Source organism: Equus quagga, chromosome 2, assembly GCF_021613505.1.
Source record: "Equus quagga isolate Etosha38 chromosome 2, UCLA_HA_Equagga_1.0, whole genome shotgun sequence".
In the NCBI taxonomy this organism is placed as follows: domain Eukaryota; kingdom Metazoa; phylum Chordata; class Mammalia; order Perissodactyla; family Equidae; genus Equus; species Equus quagga.
The window spans coordinates 171,123,389-171,142,738 of record NC_060268.1 but is presented as its reverse complement, the minus strand read 5'-3'; the positions used below and the strand labels follow the sequence as shown (position 1 = coordinate 171,142,738).

General features: G+C 37.8%; 1 protein-coding gene across 3 annotated transcripts in view; it reads left to right on the top strand.

Annotated features, from left to right (window-relative positions):
• The window catches only part of FAM204A (family with sequence similarity 204 member A), a 33,163-nt gene extending 14,455 nt beyond the window's left edge, over nucleotides 1-18,708 (top strand). For 2 of the 3 annotated variants that reach the window (XM_046653529.1, XM_046653527.1), the window contains exons 6-8: nucleotides 3,553-3,642; nucleotides 17,504-17,610; nucleotides 17,901-18,708. In XM_046653529.1, coding sequence (XP_046509485.1) covers nucleotides 3,553-3,642; nucleotides 17,504-17,610; nucleotides 17,901-17,952 — 249 coding nt within the window. In that variant the 3' untranslated portion in view covers nucleotides 17,953-18,708. The remainder of the gene's footprint in view (nucleotides 1-3,552; nucleotides 3,643-17,503; nucleotides 17,611-17,900) is intronic. The other variant, XM_046653530.1, reaches the window with a different exon arrangement.
• The last annotated feature ends 642 nt before the right edge of the window (nucleotides 18,709-19,350 follow it).

The following is a 19,350-nucleotide window of genomic DNA, read 5'->3' as shown; positions in this document are numbered from 1 at the left end:
AATGGTAAATTTGGCTAGAGATTAGTGAGTACAGCATTGCCCAAGATGGGGCTGAGAAAGCATTTTGGGACCCTATTGTGAAGGGATTTGGATGTTATTCAAGAGGAGTAAAGAAGTGATAGTGTTTTGAGCTGGGTAGTGCCATGGTGTCTGCTTTGGAAAGATACAAGACCAGTTTGGAGATGGTTATAATCTTCCAAACAGGAGATGATGAGGCCCTGAAGAAGCACAGAAGGGAGGGATGAGAGACTACAAAAAAGAGTTGAAATAAGAGCAAAGGATTGGAGGCATTGAAGATAGATATCTGAGGATTCTGTCAGGGGGAACTAAGTGGGTGCTCAGCTCCTAAGGAAAGCAGGGCAGGAAGTGATGAGCTTGTTTGTAGCCATTGTAAAAAATTGAAGACCCTCCCTTTGCAAGGCCTTCAGTATGAAGATAACCAGCAAGTAGCTGGAGGTGTAGATTTTGATACAGGTGAGAGGTCAGATGCTTTGAATTATTTAGAGGTATAAAGCAGCTTGTAAGAAGTAATTGAAGCCCTGGGACTGAATATATTACTGGGCAGAGTGAAAAGTAAGAAGAAAAGGAGGCCAATCACACAACTGAGGACTACTATAGTTAAGGGTCAACAAGAGGAGATGAGGGCATCAAAGGACATTTAAGATAAATATTTGGGGAGATAGTTTTAAGAATGGGGATATAGTTGGTATAATAGAAGATCAAATAGGAAGACAAACGATGTCACTTATGAGGGTAGGGGGAGCAGTTTCAGAAGAATGATGAAGACAGAAGGGAGAGAGGATTGCATGGGAGATGACATGGAGGCATCTGATACACTGTTCTACAAGAGACAGATGAAGTACCAACATAAGAAATCTGTTTGAGGAAAGTAGGCTGTGTTAACTCATCTAGCCTGGTGCAGATTGAGGGGGACAAGTTTATTTGTAGGGTGAAGGATGAAGAAAAGAGAGGAGAAAATTTGAAGAGGAGGATTCTGGATAGCATGTAAGCGTATGGGATTAGGATGAGCACAGATGGTGGGATTAGTCTTGTGAGGGAGGATGATTCTTGGAGGCAGTTAGGATGGGGGAACAGAGTAAGTGAAGATAACACCTTTTGAGGTGGATGAGAGGAAGACAGTAGAGAGGACTTACATGTCCTTGGTTCATCCCTTCCTCCCCCCTCCTTGGCCTCCCATAAAGTAGGGCGTAGAGTTATAATCTACTGAGAGAAGGAGCTAGGGTTGAGGGTATTTGGAAAAATGGAAAAGATGTATAACAGCTTCTTAGAGGAATGTGGTGGGAACTTTCAAGGGCAGAATTGAGAGCCCACTCAGCTGAGTTTCAAAAATAGCTTTTAGTGAAGCCAGCGAATTGAGTTATTTGGTTTCCTCGAACATTGCTGGGACACCTGGATGTTAAAGGACATAATAGAAACAATGGTTGGGAATAGCCAAAACAAGGTAAGATGTTGGAGGTCACTGAAGGCACTGCTTAGGTCGGTGGTTCTCAAACTTCAGCACGCTTAGAATTGATGGATTGCTGGCCTCCACTCCCTGAGTTTCTGATTTAGAGAATTTGTGTTTCTAGCAAGTTCCCAGGTAATGCTGATGCTTGTGGTCCAAACTCAAACTTTGAGAACCTGTGGCTTAGAGTCTAGTTTGAAAAGGTTGATCATGGGTTGCAGGCCAGAGAGAGAGGATAAGAGAATCCAGGAAGAGACTGAAGGACTGTGAGAATAAATGTGTGGTGCCAGGGTATGGGGTCCAAATGAAGACAAGGCAGGTTCAGTGACTTTGAAGACTTGGAATAAGTGAAGGACAGAGAGAAGAACTCTAGATTATAAAGCTTTGCAAATGGAGCTTTCAGGTGATGTCTACTACATGGCCTTAGATCAAGTCTATTCACAGTATTGGTCTTCCAAGAGATAAGGAGCCTGTGCCTGAATGTAACTCTGTACTACTTCCTTCTTTGAGAAAGTCTTGTTCTCCTCCCTTACCATCACTCCCAAAAGTCAGCTATGGGTAGCTGGCACAAGCTCCATTCATGGACTGGCACTATTCGCAGACCAGACTGGTACACAGACCATGCTTAGAGTGACATTGGCCTGAGTATAGACTACCGAAGTCGGGTGGAGTTAGAGGTCCTTGAAGATGAAGGATGTTGGAAAAGTGAGTCCAGGGTGTTGTTTGGACCATCAGGAAAAGAGTTCTGCAGAAATACAAGAGAGAAATTTCTGGAGACAGAGCCAGAATGGGAAAACGTAGAGTTGTGTGGCCTTGGGTCACAGCCTGAGAGATAATTGAAGGAAAGCTTCAAGCTTCTGTTGGGAATAAGAAAAAGTTGTTTATCATCCTTTCAGGTCCTTAGGTGGGCTGAGGGATTGTGAGAAGGAAAAATCTTCACCTGACACAGACATCAGTGACAACCTCACTGGTCCTTGTTTCCATAATCTTTTTAGGCAAATTATGTGTGTGTGTTTTTTAGGTCTCATTTCAGCAAAGTGCTACAGCGGAACAAAATTTCTCTTAGGTGACTGGTATAATCAAGCAGTGCACTGATGGAGGAGGCATTCCCAGGATTTCTTTTATTAGATGAGGAGGGAGAAGTCAATTAACTGAAAATGTCCCTTCCACATTTTCATTCCTGGTATCCATCTACTAAGATGCAGTAGATAAGCCATTGTTAGGTTGAAAGTTTCTTGCAAGAAGCATATATTAGACTACTTTTTAAAATTTATGTTTTCTGTAGTAACTATTTCCACAAGCTAAAACTCAATTTTTTAAGACTAAGCGTCTTTCCATAAGCGTATGATGAGTCCTACTTAGTCTGTTTAGTAAACCCATGAAAATTTTAATTATGATTTCCTGAAGTATCTTCAGCTAGGAAATAAAAATATTTCCGTAGGAAAATAAAGTCATTCTTATATATTAACTTTCCTCCAATGTTTAATATCCAATTAATAGCCACAGTCAAAGACTGGGAGAGGCTGTTGAATGAGGGTCTCAAGCTACAGAAATGGGCAGCAGAGAAAAGAGGCAGGGGAAGATCATGGTTGAGAATACAGGCTCTCCGCAAACCTGGATTCCTGCAATGTCCTCACCACTTAGGGACTCTGTGACCTTGGCCAAGTTGTTGAAGCTAAGCCTCTGTTTCCTCTTCTTCCAAACAGGATAACTGTATTGTTTCATGGAGTTGTTCTAAAGATTAAATGAGCTTTCTTATAGCACTAGGCCCAGGGTATACCACATAATAAGCAGCCATAATTTCCTACTATTATTATTGTTATTAAGAGGAAGCTTAGGCCTTGGAGTCACAAAAATCTGGATTTGCATCTCTTTTTTTCCTTAATTTAAGAAGTTATATGACCTTGGATAAGCCATTTAATGTCTCTGAGCCACCTTCTCCTCGTCAGTAAATGATGTGAGGTCACGGTGAGAATTCAGTGGTCTAAGTGGGCAGTGTGTTTGGTGACGTCTTGAGACATAGTCTTTGCTAGCAAATGTTTGCTCTTCTTTCCTGCCTTTAAGGTTTAGGGTTCTCTTCTTTCTAGTCAGGCCTTGAAAAGAGCGTAGACCAGGCTGTGGAAGAGTGGGACATTGAGAAGGCGGAGGAGCTCAGCAACCAGCTAGCTACTCGAGAGGTGAGTCACACTGATGGCACATTTTCTGTATTTCCAAATTTTGTCAAATGAATGTACATTCTTTTATAATCATGAGTAAGTTCACTATTCAGATATTTGATCTCTTTTGTCACTAGGAAAAGTCACACATAAAGAGCTCATACTGGCGTATGTTCTGTTGTTGTTTTGTAGTTCTTTTTTGTCCTTTCTAGCAAGAAAGCTCTCCTGTGGCTTTCCTTTTTAGCGTATCCCTATCTCCTTGACCTTGTTCTTAAACTATAACTCCTCATGGTGTTTGATTACGTGGAGAGCATCATTGGTCATCTCTGTAAACTGTTGGCCACGCACACTCTTCCTACTCACCTGCAGGTGAGCGTTTTTTCTAATCTGAGACTAGTGATGAAATTATTATTTCAGTAAATCCTTCTGTGGAAATACTGTTCCACTCTTCCATCATCAGATATAGATATCAAAAGATCTACCATTGATGGCTATTTGTTTGTTTTCTAGTTTTGGCTGCTGGCTGTAAGTATCTGGTGAGGTTTATGTATTTATGTAGAGGAAAGAGAAGTCCAGAAATGAGGCTTAGGGATTCAGACATTATCTTTTTTTTTTTCCTTAACCCTTTTAAAATCAGTTGTCACATTAAATACTTCTGTGTATAATGTGTGTGTATACGTATATATATGGGTATTTATTAATGGTTAATTTAAAGAAAATTATAAAGCTATGGGCTTGAGTTTGGGACATAGGCAAGAAGTATCATAAATGGCAAGTAGGTGGCCTTTTCAAAAAATAAAGTAAATATTAAAAAAAAATTTAGTGTTTGCTTTTTTCTTGTAAGATTCATTCTTCCCTTTCTATGATACTTCTTGTGCTTTCAGTTTATTTCCTCTCTTTCGTCTTTAAAGTAGCTGTATTTTGATTTCATTGATTATAGCATTCATGGAATATATGGTCGTCCCTCGGTATCCACAGGGGATTGGTTTCAGGACCTCCAGCAGATAGCAAAATCTGCAGATGCTCAAGTCCCTTATATAAAATGGCATAGTATTTGTATTTAACCTATGCACATCCTCCCGTATACTTTAAATCATCTTGGGTACTTATAATACCTAATATAATGTAAATGCTATGCAGATAGTTGTTATACTGTATTGTTTAGGGAATAACGACAAGAAAAAAAGTCTGTTGATGTTCAGTACAGACTCAACCATCAAAGGCCTTTCGATCATGGTTGGTTGAATCTGCAGATGAGGAATCTGCAAATACGGAGGGTTGATTGTAATAGCATTTTATTACAGTATTTTCAGATAGAAAGATACAAGTGTTACATTTTAATAAAATGAATTTGACAGTCTGTTGAATGGTGCCGCAAACTCAGTAGGATGTCAGCGTTAGTTGTTGATTATTATAGTGGCTTCTTCAGTTTGATAGCTATCTGGGCCCTTATCCCTACAAATCAGCTGTGTGCTAAAGCTCATCTTTAAAATTCTATTCAACAAACATAGCACCAACTGTTTGCTAGTAAGTAGACTGTTTTGGCTCTTGGAACTTACCTTTTAATAGAAGTGCCATTAGAAGTAGTGGTTAAGTTTCTTGGCCAGCCTGCAAATATATACAATATAGTAAATTACACCGGGAATATATCTTATCTCCAAATTTTGGGAAGTTGACTAGGAAATGTCAGAGAATGGTGGGGACGGATCCAGTGGGTAGATATGGCTGCAAGGATGGGGAGGGTAGGCACGGTAGGACGTGATGGGGGTAATGAGTAGCTCAAGGTGTAAGTGGGCTTTCAGGGACTGAAAGGCTCATAAGGCAGCAACACCAGTCTGGGTCACACTTAAATAGGGAGTGTGGAAGATTTTGGCAGCCTGCTGTGAATATCTGCCTCATTTGAGTCAGGAGCAAAACTTTAGAGAACTGATACTTAAATACATGTTGTGCCACATGTTGGAGCACATGTCTCTTGAATCCCTTTAAAAATTCTGGGTCTTTGTTACTGTTTGCTCTCCAGCAGATGCCTGCACCCATCAGCACACGGCTGGTCTCTGAGTTGACTAGATAGTTCCAGTAAAGCTAAAGATAGACATGTAATAAAAACCAGCAGGGCCTTACGGTGTTGCTGCCTGGTTGTTTTCAGAAACGCTATGGACTTCTGTGTATTTACTGCTCTCTCAGGGATCATAGGACTCAACAAACTGGTGTCCCATTGTCATTGCTTGTCCAGTCTTCCTTTTGGAAGACCCAAGAGTTGTGCATTTTGTGATCTCTCCCAAATAACATGGTAACTGTGACTCGCCAAGAGACCCCAGGTCAGTAAGCCTCCTCAGATCTTTGCCTTGCTGACGGAAGGAGGAAGAGCGCAGAGCCTAGTCTGCTGTTGAAATGTGCACTCCACATGATCCTTCTTGTCTTTGTCTGTTTAGTAGCACCCCCGCCTGAGGCAAGGGGAAGCGTTTTCTTTACTGCTGGTTCTGTGTTCCTTTGAGGGTAGTTAGTAATGCTCAAATTTTAAGAGTAGAGCACATTTTATTTTTTTTAAAAGATCTTTCGTTTTGAAATAATTTCAGACTTTCAGAAAGTTGGAAAATTTATAGAAAGATTTCCTATTTATACCCTTCACCCAGATACTCAAAATGTTAACGTTTAACATTTGCTTTAGCATTATTTCTATACCTTATTTAGATTTGCTAAATGTCTCATTAATTGCTTTTATAGCAAAAGAAAATGTCCTTTTTCCTGGTCTAGGACGTCGCGTTTTGTTGTCATGTCTCTTTAGTCTTCTTTAATCTGGAATAGTTCCTCAGTCTGTCTTTGTTTCTCAGGACCTCAGTGTTTTTGAAGAGTGGAGGCCGGACATTTTGTAGGATGTCCCTCAGTTTGGTTGTCTGTTTCCTCGCGGTTAGACTCAGGTTCTGCATTCTTGGCAGGAATATCACAGAAGTGATGCTGTGTCCTTAGTGCAAGCTAGCACGGGGAACGTGGTATGTGTCCGTCTCATTTATGGATGATGTTGGTTTGATTGTTTGGTTAAGTCGGTGTGTCTCCAGTTTCTCTTTATAATATTACTGTTGTTCCCACGTCATTAATAAGTATCGCTTAGAGAGATGGGAGATGATTTGAGACTGTAAATATTCTGGTTTTTATTATACTTTACTCACTAGTTTTAACATCTATTGCTGATTCTTTTTCTGCTTGGGGCAATTATTATTATGGTGGCTGTCAAATGACTTTAGATTTTTAAAGTATTATTTGATTGTACTTTTCGTCTTCACCTGGCAAACCAAATCTAAAATTTGGCTTAGATGAGGTATTGGATTATAGAATCTTCTATGTATCCATGTTCAATATCTCAGTAAACCTGGACGGTTGATGCCCTGGGAGGGGATGGGGTTACCAGTGGCCTTGTGTCCACCAGCGGTTGCTTATTAACACCCACCTTGTCTTCCTCACCAGTGTTCACTTGGGGGCTTTCCTTTCCCTGCCGTTTGCAGCTGCCTGTCAGAATGTACAGAAGTAGTGCCGCAGGGGCCTCAGACCTGTGCACTTGAGGATGTTAGGTTTTGGTTTTGTGTTTTGTTTTGTCATACTGCTGTCTTAGAAATGGGAATTGCATAATATTGACTAGGTATTTTTCATTTTAAAAGTTATTTCCTGTCACACTTTATGACAAATGAGATTGCTTTGAAATATGTGATGTTTTAAGCAGTAAGGACAGTAAACATTTTTCTCAAGTGTTCTTTTTACTCCCATACAAATATAATGCTTTGTTCTAGTAAAATAAATTAAACTCATTTAGTGTGGGGTTAAAGAATTCTGATTAAAAGAGAAAACAATAATTTGGGCCCTATTTTTTTTTTTTGTTATATATGTGGAAAAACATCTGGAAAGTATTTGCTCTTCAGGCACAGACATTGGAAAGATACTGATGCCCTGTTAATTAAGCAGCTGTGAAGAATAACTAAAGTAATCAAGATGGAATTCTTGAATAAATAGTTTAGTTTGAGATTTAATTTTTCATATTTATCCCCTTGGTGCCAGTCACTGTGGATATGAGAGATGGGATTTTGAGAAGTAAGTAATTGTGAGTTTGGAGCAGAAACTCTCTATGAAATAATGTATACGTGCATGGTAGGTGTCCTCTTGGAAATCAGGTATATTGGTTTCTAATCAGTATCGTTTTCTTTTTTTGAGAAGCAGTGACTGCGACCTGCTGATAAAGCCTTCGCTCAGAGGCACAGATCTCAGACTTCTTAAAGCCTTTTCCAAACATAATAAGTGAAACTAATTTTTGATGTTTAACATTTATAAGCCTGTGAAACCAATAGGGCAGCATCAGTGTTGAGAAAAATGAAGCCAAAAGTAGAACCATGTCTGAGAATGGGCCTTGAAAACAGTTCCTAAAAAAAAACGGTGTGCCCAAAAAAGGCTGTCAGTGCACATCATTGTGACACTGCAGGCACGTATGTTTCCAGAGTCACATTCCTTCAAATTAGCAATGACATTAGGGATGTTTATAATCTGGTTTGGGGGATGGCTCAGGTTCACATGTTTGAAGCCTAGATTGTGCTGTCATCTTTGGTTTTTGCCATGTAGTAATATGGTTGCTTTGGGACTGTCCCTCTTGTTGATTAAATACTTCTTTGTTGTTAACAATCCTGGAGGACAGATGAAGTGGAAAAACATACTTGAGTTTTTGTGGTACTCGAAACTGTTCTAATTTGAAAAAAAAGTTGTTTTGTAAAAACTATTATGTCTATATATATATGCATATACACACACACACACACACACAAATATTTGAGCATATTTGTGACTTGTTAACCTCTGGCTTGAGTTGGAAGTACATTCCATTCATTGATGGTGATCCTTGAAAATATCATCCTTAGGCACTAGTCTTTTCTGACACGTTATCTTTGTTACAATCCAGATCATACCAATTTATAGTAATCAGTAGAAACAACTGTTTTAAAATTAAGTGCTAAAACCTAGATTTGATTAAGTAGGCAGTGCTTAGGTTGAATCTCATACTTTGGAAAGAGAATTTTTCTCTCAGCATATTCATATTAGCCTGGTGTACATGCAAACCAGCTTGGTTTGGCAGCAAATGGTGAGTTTCTACCACTGAATGAGTCACACCTACATTAACTAGATATATTGCTCAGGCTGATTTCAGTTACACCTGTACAGTGCCAGGACAGAAATGAGTGGGGAAGAGAGGTTGTCGGTGAATTGTGTTGGAGCTTTGTATAGCTTATGTGCTGTGTATAGATTACTTTTTCTGTAACTGACTCCAACAGGATGGGCTTTGGCAGCATCAACTAAACTTATTTTCCTTGAAAACATCAAGGCTTCATGTTATAACATTATAACCATGAAAGAGTAGGCATGTTGTTCTTTTATAATTTGCAAGGTATTAATATTCACATCTGAGATATTTTGGTTATAATCTGCTGCCGTCTTTGCTAAGACTAAAACCCTTAAATTTGGGATAATGATACAAAATGTTTCATATTTTAAAGCTCTTTTGCTTGAACTTATGAATGGAGGTCTAAGGCAGTGACTCCAGCGCTAAGCTGTTGAGCACAGTATTTATTTGAAACCTAACCAAGGTATCACAAGTATAAATGAGAAAAAATTATATCTTATTTTAATAGTATGCTTTTTATAGCTGTAAATAAATACTGCATTGGCAGTATGAATTAAACAGGATTTAATTTTAATTTTGTTAAATTTGTTAAATAGACTACTTAAATTTTTGGATTCTAAAACATAGGTAGGTTAATAATGTTGAAATATTAATAGTTTGTTAATATTTAAATAACAAAGGTAGGAATGGCCTATTTTAAGAACTAACGTTTGAATTGATTGAGTTGTATTCTTTTCTAGCTAAATAAGCTAAATGCTCTCTAAATTTGGGCCGATTATTAATTTGTAGCTTGAGCTCTATTTTTAGAGCAATTTACTAGAAAATCTGCAGGCATTCTCATGAAGAGGGGTGTATATACGTTTGAGGAGATCCTTTCTGCATTTTGTTAACATCTCAGAAATGGTTCTTTCTCAGAAATGCTTTGGATGCCACAGCACTCGCTCCAGCAGTCACAGTTTCCCCATACACTGTATTGTTAGGCTGCAGGTTCCCTGAGAGGATTCTGGCTGCACTTCACGCTTTTCATTTCAGTTACTAGTTTTATGTCGATGTACATGCCATGTTGTCTTGATGGGATAAGAGCTTGAATTACCTGTCCCCCCCCCCCCCCCCCCCCCCCCCCCCCCCCCCAAAAAAACCTCCTCAAATAATAGAATTTTGACAGAGTTACCTATCAAAGTACCTGGAGCATTATCCTATCTAGGGTTCAAAAATGAAACATTTGTTTACATTTTTGAAATAGAGATGCTGCCAAACTTGTAAGTTTAAAGTTACTTCTCATCAGTGCTATTTTCAAAGCTGTAATATTTTAGGAAAGGTATTTGCATCACACACACAAAAGCTGGATTGAGAGACATTTTACAGTGAAGCAGATCTTGTGGTTCTAAATCCTTTATTCTGTAATCGAGAGCAAAATTATTTTCTTCCCATTTTCATAACCACTTTCATTGGGTAGAAATACCTTAACAGTTATGGTTCCAAGGTAAAACAATTTATTGAGATATGAAGCTGAATGTATATTCCAACTAGGTATTTATCATTGGAACCTGTGACCCTCCAAAGGATGGCAGATACTTTGTATTTTCTTAGTTATTGTGATTTCTAGCCACTGAAGATTGGGTAAAGTAAAAATGGATTAAATATTACTCATTTTATATTAAAAATTTTAAATTAAATATCTGCATTTCGACATTTTATTTTTATAAAAAGGAGATTATTTTTGTTGCTAGTACCAGGGGTGTGTATGAAGAACACAGTTTTTCATACAAAGTCATCTAATGCCTGCAAACTCTCTGGCAAAATATATAGTATGTCCCTCTTTGAAATTTGACTGCTCTACCTTCTGTCTCTTTTTCTTTATCTTTTTTTTCCCTTTCCTCTTAGACAGTAGAGTTTTGGACCATTTTCTTTGTGGTAGATTTCACTTATTAGCAAAGGGCAAGCATAGAGGCCATGGGAGAGTGGGGTCCTCACGGAGTGAGCTCTTCCTAGCCAGCAGCTTGATCAGGCACCCGGGGAAGCTGGGCGTGCTCTGCCATGGGAGGGGTATGTGTGTCTGTTAAGGGTCATCTAGAACTGATTCACTCTCATTACCTTTGGTCATTTCTCAGTGGTTTTTTAATTTAAATGTTCCTCTGTGCATCATTTCATAGTCTGCACATAGTGCGAGGGGCTTTTAAATGGGGATTTTAATTCTTTGAAGCCTTGTTCTCTTCAGTTCTTAGAGGTAATTCAGTTATTTCATATAGATGAACAATTAGCACAATGTGGGGAAAATAAGCTGTACGTATCCAGGTAAGGGAAGACCTAGTTGAATTCCTTTACACTGAGTTTAAAGGTTTGTATATTCCTATAAAAAACCGTGTACAGCCTTGAAATTGGAGCGTTTTAACATGAGAAAAATAAAAATGGTACTGAGTGATGGGTTTTTAGGTGTGCTTACCTAGATCTCATTGCATTGAGGATGTTTTCTTTTAACCTCTGGGCTGTGATTGGGTGATCACCTAGAATGGCGTTCCTTATGCTCTCTTTTAATTATGTTTATCTGTGCTTTTAACAAACCTTAAAAAAAGATTTCAGATGTTACAAGTCTAATTAAAGAGACAGACAAAGCACAGTTTATACTGTAGATTTTTTCTGCAGTTCAATTAATCAGCATGTTTTCTCTTTTAATTAAAACCATTTTAGTAAATTAAAGCCCACAGCAAAACACATATATAATTTGTTTGTAATTAGCTCTTAATTGGTGGTAGTTGAAGCTTAGCACCCTTGGTTTCTTTCTTCATGATTGCCATTTTATTAGCAGCCAGTCATTAATTAATCTTTTTCTAATTAGCTTATAAAACTGTTGATGGCACATTATTGTAAATGTGATTTTAAGTTCAAAGCTTGTTAATAAGCTTTCTTACTTAGAAGAACAGAGATAAAGAAATTGCTGAAAACAGTACTACAGTTCTTAAAAAAAAAACTGTCTTTCTTATGGGAACTGTGTAAAGCATCTAACAGCTTATGGTTAATTTTTTAATGCTTTTCTTCCCTTATGAATGGAATAAGTTGCTTGAATATAAATGTCTATATCCAGTAGTAATTTCAACAGTATAACATCTTTTCTCCCTCCTTTGGAATGCTATAATCTACCTATAATTTGAAGCCTTAATAGTCATCATTAAAACAGATGTTATATAAACTATTTTATTATGAACTCAAAGTTGAGTATATGAATCAAAGTATATTTTCTCATATGTCATGGACCAAATACAAATTGTTTTTTATAAATTACAAGGTGAATCACATGTATCATATATATATACATATATATGATATATGTGATATGTGTATATCAGTATATCTTTATGATGTGTTTTAAAAACAGGATTTGTTGGGTTATGCATTGAAGTAAAAACCATTTGGCTGTAACTGATATGAAGTTGTAGGTATAAAAATAAATAATAGATGTTTGTACAGTTGTACACACACTCATATATATATAGTGCACAAAGGTGCAAACCTGTGCATGTGCATTTTAAGATGACAGTGAAATTAGGCTAATTCCTATAACAGAAAATTTAAAATCAGAGTTTAAATGACTGGATATGGCACAGCTTATTTGCTGTCATCAGAGCTTCAGCATCTCAGGTATGATGGTGGAGAGAGAGATACCGATCTAAATGTAGACGTCCTGAATTTACTATAGCACAGACCATATTAAATTGTGATTTGAGTGAAACACATATTCTTTATTGAAATTTACTACTCACTTCATAAAACCTCTTAAGTGCATGGTGTTCTGAGCTGTTTATTGATATTAGTGCAAAGTTTTGAAAGTTATAAGACAATAAAGCATTACCAGTCATTGGAAGTCCTTTTTCTTATTTGCTTTTTGAACTTTGCGTGTTATTTCAACTTTGGCTGTTTCTTTGCTTGTTTTTAAGAAGGCATTTTATGATGTCATTGCAAGAGACACTAGAAAGGGATAGCTGACAAGGAAAAAATTAAAAATTGGATAAAAAGTAAATGAATAATGTCATATTACCAAAAAGATGAGAGGCTAATTTGTGCCGACTTTTTGCTAATTTTGTTCAAGCCTCAAAATGAGGAGCTGTCACCCGTTCTGTGTAGCACTGATGACAGTGCCAATGATCCATGAAATAAGCTGCCGCTGGCTTTGTTCTGATAAGAATGAACAAATCTGCACAATGTTCGGCTCCCAGAATCTCATTTTCATACTTGCATGCAGGCTAAAAGAAATAAGCTGTTTGCAGGCTTGATTAATCAGACATTGGAGGGGTTTTTGTCTCTTTGATCTCTTTCGTCTCCTAGGTAACTTGCTTGACATTAATGTTGAGCTTGAGTAAAGACAATCAGGAATTGTCGACCAAACTGATATAAAAATTAAAGACCTTAACACTTTAAGTACTCCCGTAATGGTTCCGCTTTACTTCAGAAAACATCTGTTTTCATTTAATTAAAGAACAAAAGAGAATAGCATAAATATTTTTCATGGAGACCTATTATCCCATACAAAGTTAAAGTATGATAATTGGTATTTTTAAATAAGTGCCTTGAAAGTGTTCAAAAGGGAGGAAAACTTCATAAATCTGCTGCAAGCTAGTAATTTTGAGATGAGTAAAATATTTTATGAAATGGATCAGAAGTTTACAGTTATGGTAGATTAAGCTGTTTGAATCAGATGCTTCAAATGATTATCAGCAAACTTGAGAATGGCAAGGTTTAGCAAGAAAAACTAACTTTATTTTGAAAGTTTGTCTTTTAAAAATCTCTACTATGTTACAAGATGTGCCATTATATCTATTTTACAACCCAATATGATTTACACATGCTAAACCTGTAAAATTGAAAGGAATTAAAAAAATGTCGCCGTGCATTTGCTTGAGGTTATGCAGACGCTTTTACAAATCTTCCAAGTGGCTGTAAAGATGAATGCCTCAAGGGTCCAGCCAGGGCCCAGCTTTTCCAACCAGCTAAAGCCCTTATCTTAAATCCAAGCAAAGTACCATTAATCTTTTTGAAAGACCTTTTATGGCTTTTAATATATCCCAAATTAGAACATTTTACACCCTTGGTTCCTGAAATATGGTGATAAAAAGCCTTTAGAGCTTAATTTTCCTTACTGCTTGCTCTGACCAATTTGCAGTTCTTTGTGATAATGTTTAGACACCTTAATTAAAATGCAGCAAAATATTGGATGTTCTATATGGAAAATGCTGATACTTTGGCTACACATACAAGAAATTCTGTATATATTTTTATTCATTTAAAAAAATTTCTTCCCACATTGTGTTGCTATAGTTATCTGATGACCTGAAACAGTTTTTTAATATGAAAACCATTGACTAAGCTTTTTGTGATGTTTACATTGGGCATGAAGAGGCATTTTTCTTTTTACAGAAGCAAAAGGGGGATTCTTGTCGGCCTATATTATTTGTTTGTAATACTGAGACATTGCACGATATTCTTTTATCTTCTGAAACTCGGGTTAGTCATCTTGCCTGGGAAAATGCGTTTCTTCTCAACTGTCTCTTCCATAGGAGATCTTATTATCCTTTCATATTTCCAAATATTTCCATTCGTTTTTCTTTCTTTACAGAAATAAATGAAACACGTTCATTTTAAGCGTGTGAAGGACACAAAATTGATATGAGTTTTCATCATCATTCCAAGCTAAAAGATTCATTCTGTAAAATACGTGGACCAGGCTTGTTTAATGTTTATCAGCTGAAGAACATTCCACTTAACCTAACCCAAGGCAAAACACTGTTAGGAGATGTACCTTTTATACAAATGGGTCTGTGAAAGTGTTGCCTATCGTTTATTATATTTATGTAGTCCACAAAATGATGGAGTCCTCTCCTGTAAATACGTTTCGTATTTGAAGAATTTTTAACAAGTTTATACTATGTCTCATGGACCGTGTGCTCCAAATCTTTACTGTGATGCTGATTGTGCTGGATTTGACCTTAACATTGCTAGAAAACTAAAAGCTTCACGTTCTCAGAGTACGTGACCATGTTGAGATGAAGAGTCGAATTTAAATTAAATGCCCGTGTGTCCAGACACACTGAGGTGCTTTTTGGTTTGTCTATCCCAAATCCAGAAAATCCGTACTGGGAAATTTCAACAAGCTAAAAATGTAAGCAACATCTTAATTTACAACAGTTATAGAAAATAATTTTATCACGTGGTTAATGGTATATATAATTACCATTAACCAAATATGGTACGAGTCATTTTTGTTTCCTACTCAAAGTATAGGCTCAATTTAAATATAAGATACACGAGCTGAGTGGGACTTCTCTAGGGGGTGGACTTGGCAGAACCAGATCATATTTCAAATTTGTATTTGCATTTCATATATAATACGTAGGAATATAGTTAAATAGAAAAATACAGAGTTCTGTGTTTTACCTTTTGGAGGTGGGGGACAGGGAGGAGACTAAATATTTTACATGGATGTGGGGAGACCTAGCATGCATCTTAAACACAGGTGGCAAGCTGCGTTTTATGACAGTAGACAGTTCATGAGGTGGATTGACTGCTCCCCTTGTAGCCCACTGGACCCCGTATTCCCAGCCGCCTCGCGTTGAGGTGGAACTGTGTGAGTAATTCTGACCAGAGGTCTGTGAGCAGGAATGACGTGTGTCGCTTCTGGACTAAAGCATTTAAGAGCCAGTGTGAGACCCTCCAGCTCTCTCTTCCTCTGCCATAGCGAGCGTGAAAGCCACATGTTGAGATGCTGGCGCCCCAAGATGGAGGAGAGCCCTGCCAATCCACAGCTGACTTTAAGTAAAGAAATGAAAGTTTGGCCAGTGAGATCTGGGGATTTGTTGATACTGCAGTTTGACTAGCCTAACCTGACAGATGCTAACCTGATTTTTACATTTATGACAAATGGATAGTTTTTCAGTGGGTAGGAAATCCGTCTTAATGATGAATTATGCCACCACCCCTCCAGAGTTTCTTTTTCTCCTTAGAGGATGATGCGGTAGCCCTTTGATTCTCTTAGCCTTTTCTCTGATAAAGAACTGGAAATGAAAAGAGAACCGAGAGAGCAAGACCAGTATGGAAGCAGTCCCATGTAATCAGCCCGGCTTCTCCCTACCCCCCCAGTGTGAAAATAAGCCTGTTTTGTTCAGTGCTGTATCTCTAGTGCCTGGCAAAATAATGTACCTGTGCCCTCATAATATTTGTTGAATGAATGTTGTCCTTGTGCAAAAAGATGATGATGACAGTAGTGCTGGTAATACTGGTTTGAGTTTTGAGAAGACTGAGGTTGCTCTGCTTTTTCAAGGTGACTCTCCAGTCACGACTGTTCTTCCTTTCTTCTGTGGCTTTCCTGTTGGGGTGGACTAACTCAGCACCTTCGTTTAATTGTCAGGTTGCTTCCATTATTTGTAGATAAAGTTCCTGGACTGAAAAATCACACCTTCTTTTGCTCTCATTTATAAACCCCATTCAGTGCCTCATTGTGTATTTCATCCCAAAGGAAACTGTTCTCCAAGGTAAACTGAAAGGAATGTCAGGCATGCCAAGCCTCTGTCCCTAAATCTGCCTCCCTCCTTACACATGAGCTCTTAGCCGCCCATTGTGCCTCCCTGTTGACAAGCAGATCCCTAAAACCTGGGCTTTAATACGTTGACTAGAGCATGGCTTCCAGGTCTTTTCTTCTCTTCCACACATCTGCTCTCCACTAATATGTATTATGTTGAGTACAGGGGTAGAAAAGTTAAGAAACACCAGAAAGTGATTTTTACCCTTTGTTTTTAACTTGGGTTCTTAAGAGATACTTTTGAGCCATCCATATAGGTGGGCATTTTTAACATCAGAGCCCACAAAAAGGAGATCACCATACCTGTCTTGGAGACACTCGCTGAGGAACAGCAGTGCAGCAAGAGAGCTGGGTGGAGCAGAGCATGGTAACTATAGCTTGTGGCAGAGAAGCTGAAGGACTGGAGAAATACGGAAACAAAGGCTGTTAGAGGTGTTAGGGGAGTTAGAGAAGACTTGGTGGGGGTGAGGAAGGAAGCCTTGTTTTGATTGGACCTTATGGGACTCGGGCAGATGGCTGTAAGGAGGGGTGCGAGCAGAGGGACCAGTAGAGGCAACCATAGGTACCGTGCTCCTCTCGCCCAGCCTCTTCACCTCTTAGCACCCCTTAGATTCTTTTTTCTGTCAGTGAATTAAAGCTGTTGCCCATGATTCAAAGTGTGTTTATGAAGTAGTAATTAGCTTGCCCATGTTTTATTAATCACATCTATGACTGCCAATCAGAGCTTCTGATCAGCAGGAGATAGCTGGTGTGACCATACTGAGTTGCTGTAATTCTAGCCCAGAGCAAAGAAACTTGATGTCTCTGTCAGTCTGCGCAGCCTTATCAGGGTTAAATTCCTGTTCGCCTACTGAAATGCTGAAATGGCTTGAAGATCTTCATCACAACCCTGTGGACCCTCGAGGGGCCTCAGTTTGGGAAGGATTTCCATCCAGGAGGTTGGTACTAGGAAAAGGGGCTGTGGGAAGGAAGGGAAATATGGGCCACATCTCTGCATTCGTTATACTTTGGTTGTTCCAGGGGACCTGAGCATAAGAATGTCTAATTTGTAGACATGGCTTTCTTACCCACGTGTTCTCAAGTATTATATTACTGTAATTCTTGTGTTCGCTGGAATATTTATTTTCTTTTTTTTTCTTTTTCTCTTTTGTAATTCTTAGCTTGGTGTAAAAATTGCCAAAGCAGTTGCCTGCCACAACTTTGTAAAAGCCAAAAAGGATGCTGAAAATTCACAGGTTGCTCGAAAAAAGAAGAAACTTGCATGGGGGTAAGTTTAAGATTTTTAGTAGTAATTCTACTAACTTTTCACAGAAATCCTGTGATACATTTTGTGGATCCAGGTTTGTGTAATTGTTACTCATTTTATTCTTTATATCTTTGCTGAATGTTTATCAGATTGTAAATATGGAGCATTTCTTCATCCTATTTGATGTTTATTTCATAATCAATGGAGTATGTGAAAAATTTTTAAGTTTATTTTACTTTGGCACTTAGTAAACATGTTACTTTAGTAAAGTATTTAGAAATAAATTGAGATTTTTGTGTTCTTCATTTTAGGTTTGAAGCAAAGAAGAGATGGGAAACCAAAAGCAACATGGGATATATGTAACTTGCCAGAGTTCTTCAAGACATTTGAGTCTTTGAGTTTTCCCTTGAGTCTTCAATTGCTCAATTTACTGAAAAGATTTTCCTGTTTATGTTCACTGTGTCAGGAAATTGATAGAAGTAGAAAAAATAAGCATAAAATTTGCGAGTTGATTATCACATCTTTTCAGTCTCTTTCTTAAGAGCTCATCCTATTGAAGTAAATGAAGTGGAGCATTCTGTTATTAGTGCGAGAAATGTAAGCATACATACAGGGAAAAAAGGATGGGATTTTATTTATTTATATAGACCTTCAGTAGAAGATCAATTTTACTTTTATCCATTTGGTGTAGCATAGCCAGTGAGCTCCTTGTACTTATCTGTGCTCAGTGTAACTGCACTTATTCTGGAATTGTGTTTTTTTTTTTTTAAAGATTGGCACCCGAGCTAACATCTGTTGCCAATCTTTTCTTGTCTTTTTTTTCCTCCTTCTCCCCAAAGCCCCCCAGTACATAGTTATATATTCTAGTTGTGAGTGCCTCTGGTTGTTGGAATTGTGCTTTTAAGATTGGCATTTGTTTATAATGGATTAATCATAAGTGCAAGAAAGTCTCAATTGACATTGTCCTTACAAATGACTTTATCTTAACGTTATGGAAGTAATTATTGGTTCTTTATTGGAGGCAGTAGAGTTAATGTTTCACAGTCATATAATAAAAACAATTGATTAATTTTTGTGTACCTGCAGATAAAATATTACAATAAAAAAGGACAGAATGTAGTATTTGGAGGATGATTTAAATTCAACTCTGCCTGGAAATATGTTTTTAACTCTCTCTCTCAGCTATATCATTCTTTAAATTATGAGATGGCTCTTAGAAGAAGACATGGTGTGGTTGTATTAGCTGGTTGTAACTCCAGACAATATAACTTTGAACTTTCTGAGAACATGGTTTGTTTGTTTTTACTCCTCTTCTCCATTACTTCTTAAAAGATGGAATGAACTACTGAGGATAAAGAGTATTGGTGCCATGGGAAGTAGTTTTCATTAGATGTGTGTTTCATAGACCTTACTAGAAGGGGCTCTGAGAAATCATATAAGAAGCTGGTAAGACCACAGCTAGATGATCTGACTTTTTTGGTAGGCCGTTGGCATTTTGGTGCCTCCCTACTTGATGCTCAATGGAGGTCAGAACTGCTTATCATGATTTTCATCAGTTCGCTCCCTTCCTCCGCCTTCAGCGGAGGTTTTCTAGCTGTCTGATAGAACCTTTTTCTGGGTTGATAATATTAATTCAGGGACATAGGAAATTGGGCATGATTATAATTATCTTATTATTTTTAGACTTAGTAACAAAATTTTACTAATTTATGGTGGCATATTTATTGTTTGTTCTGGAATAATTGAGTAACTAGTTGCTAT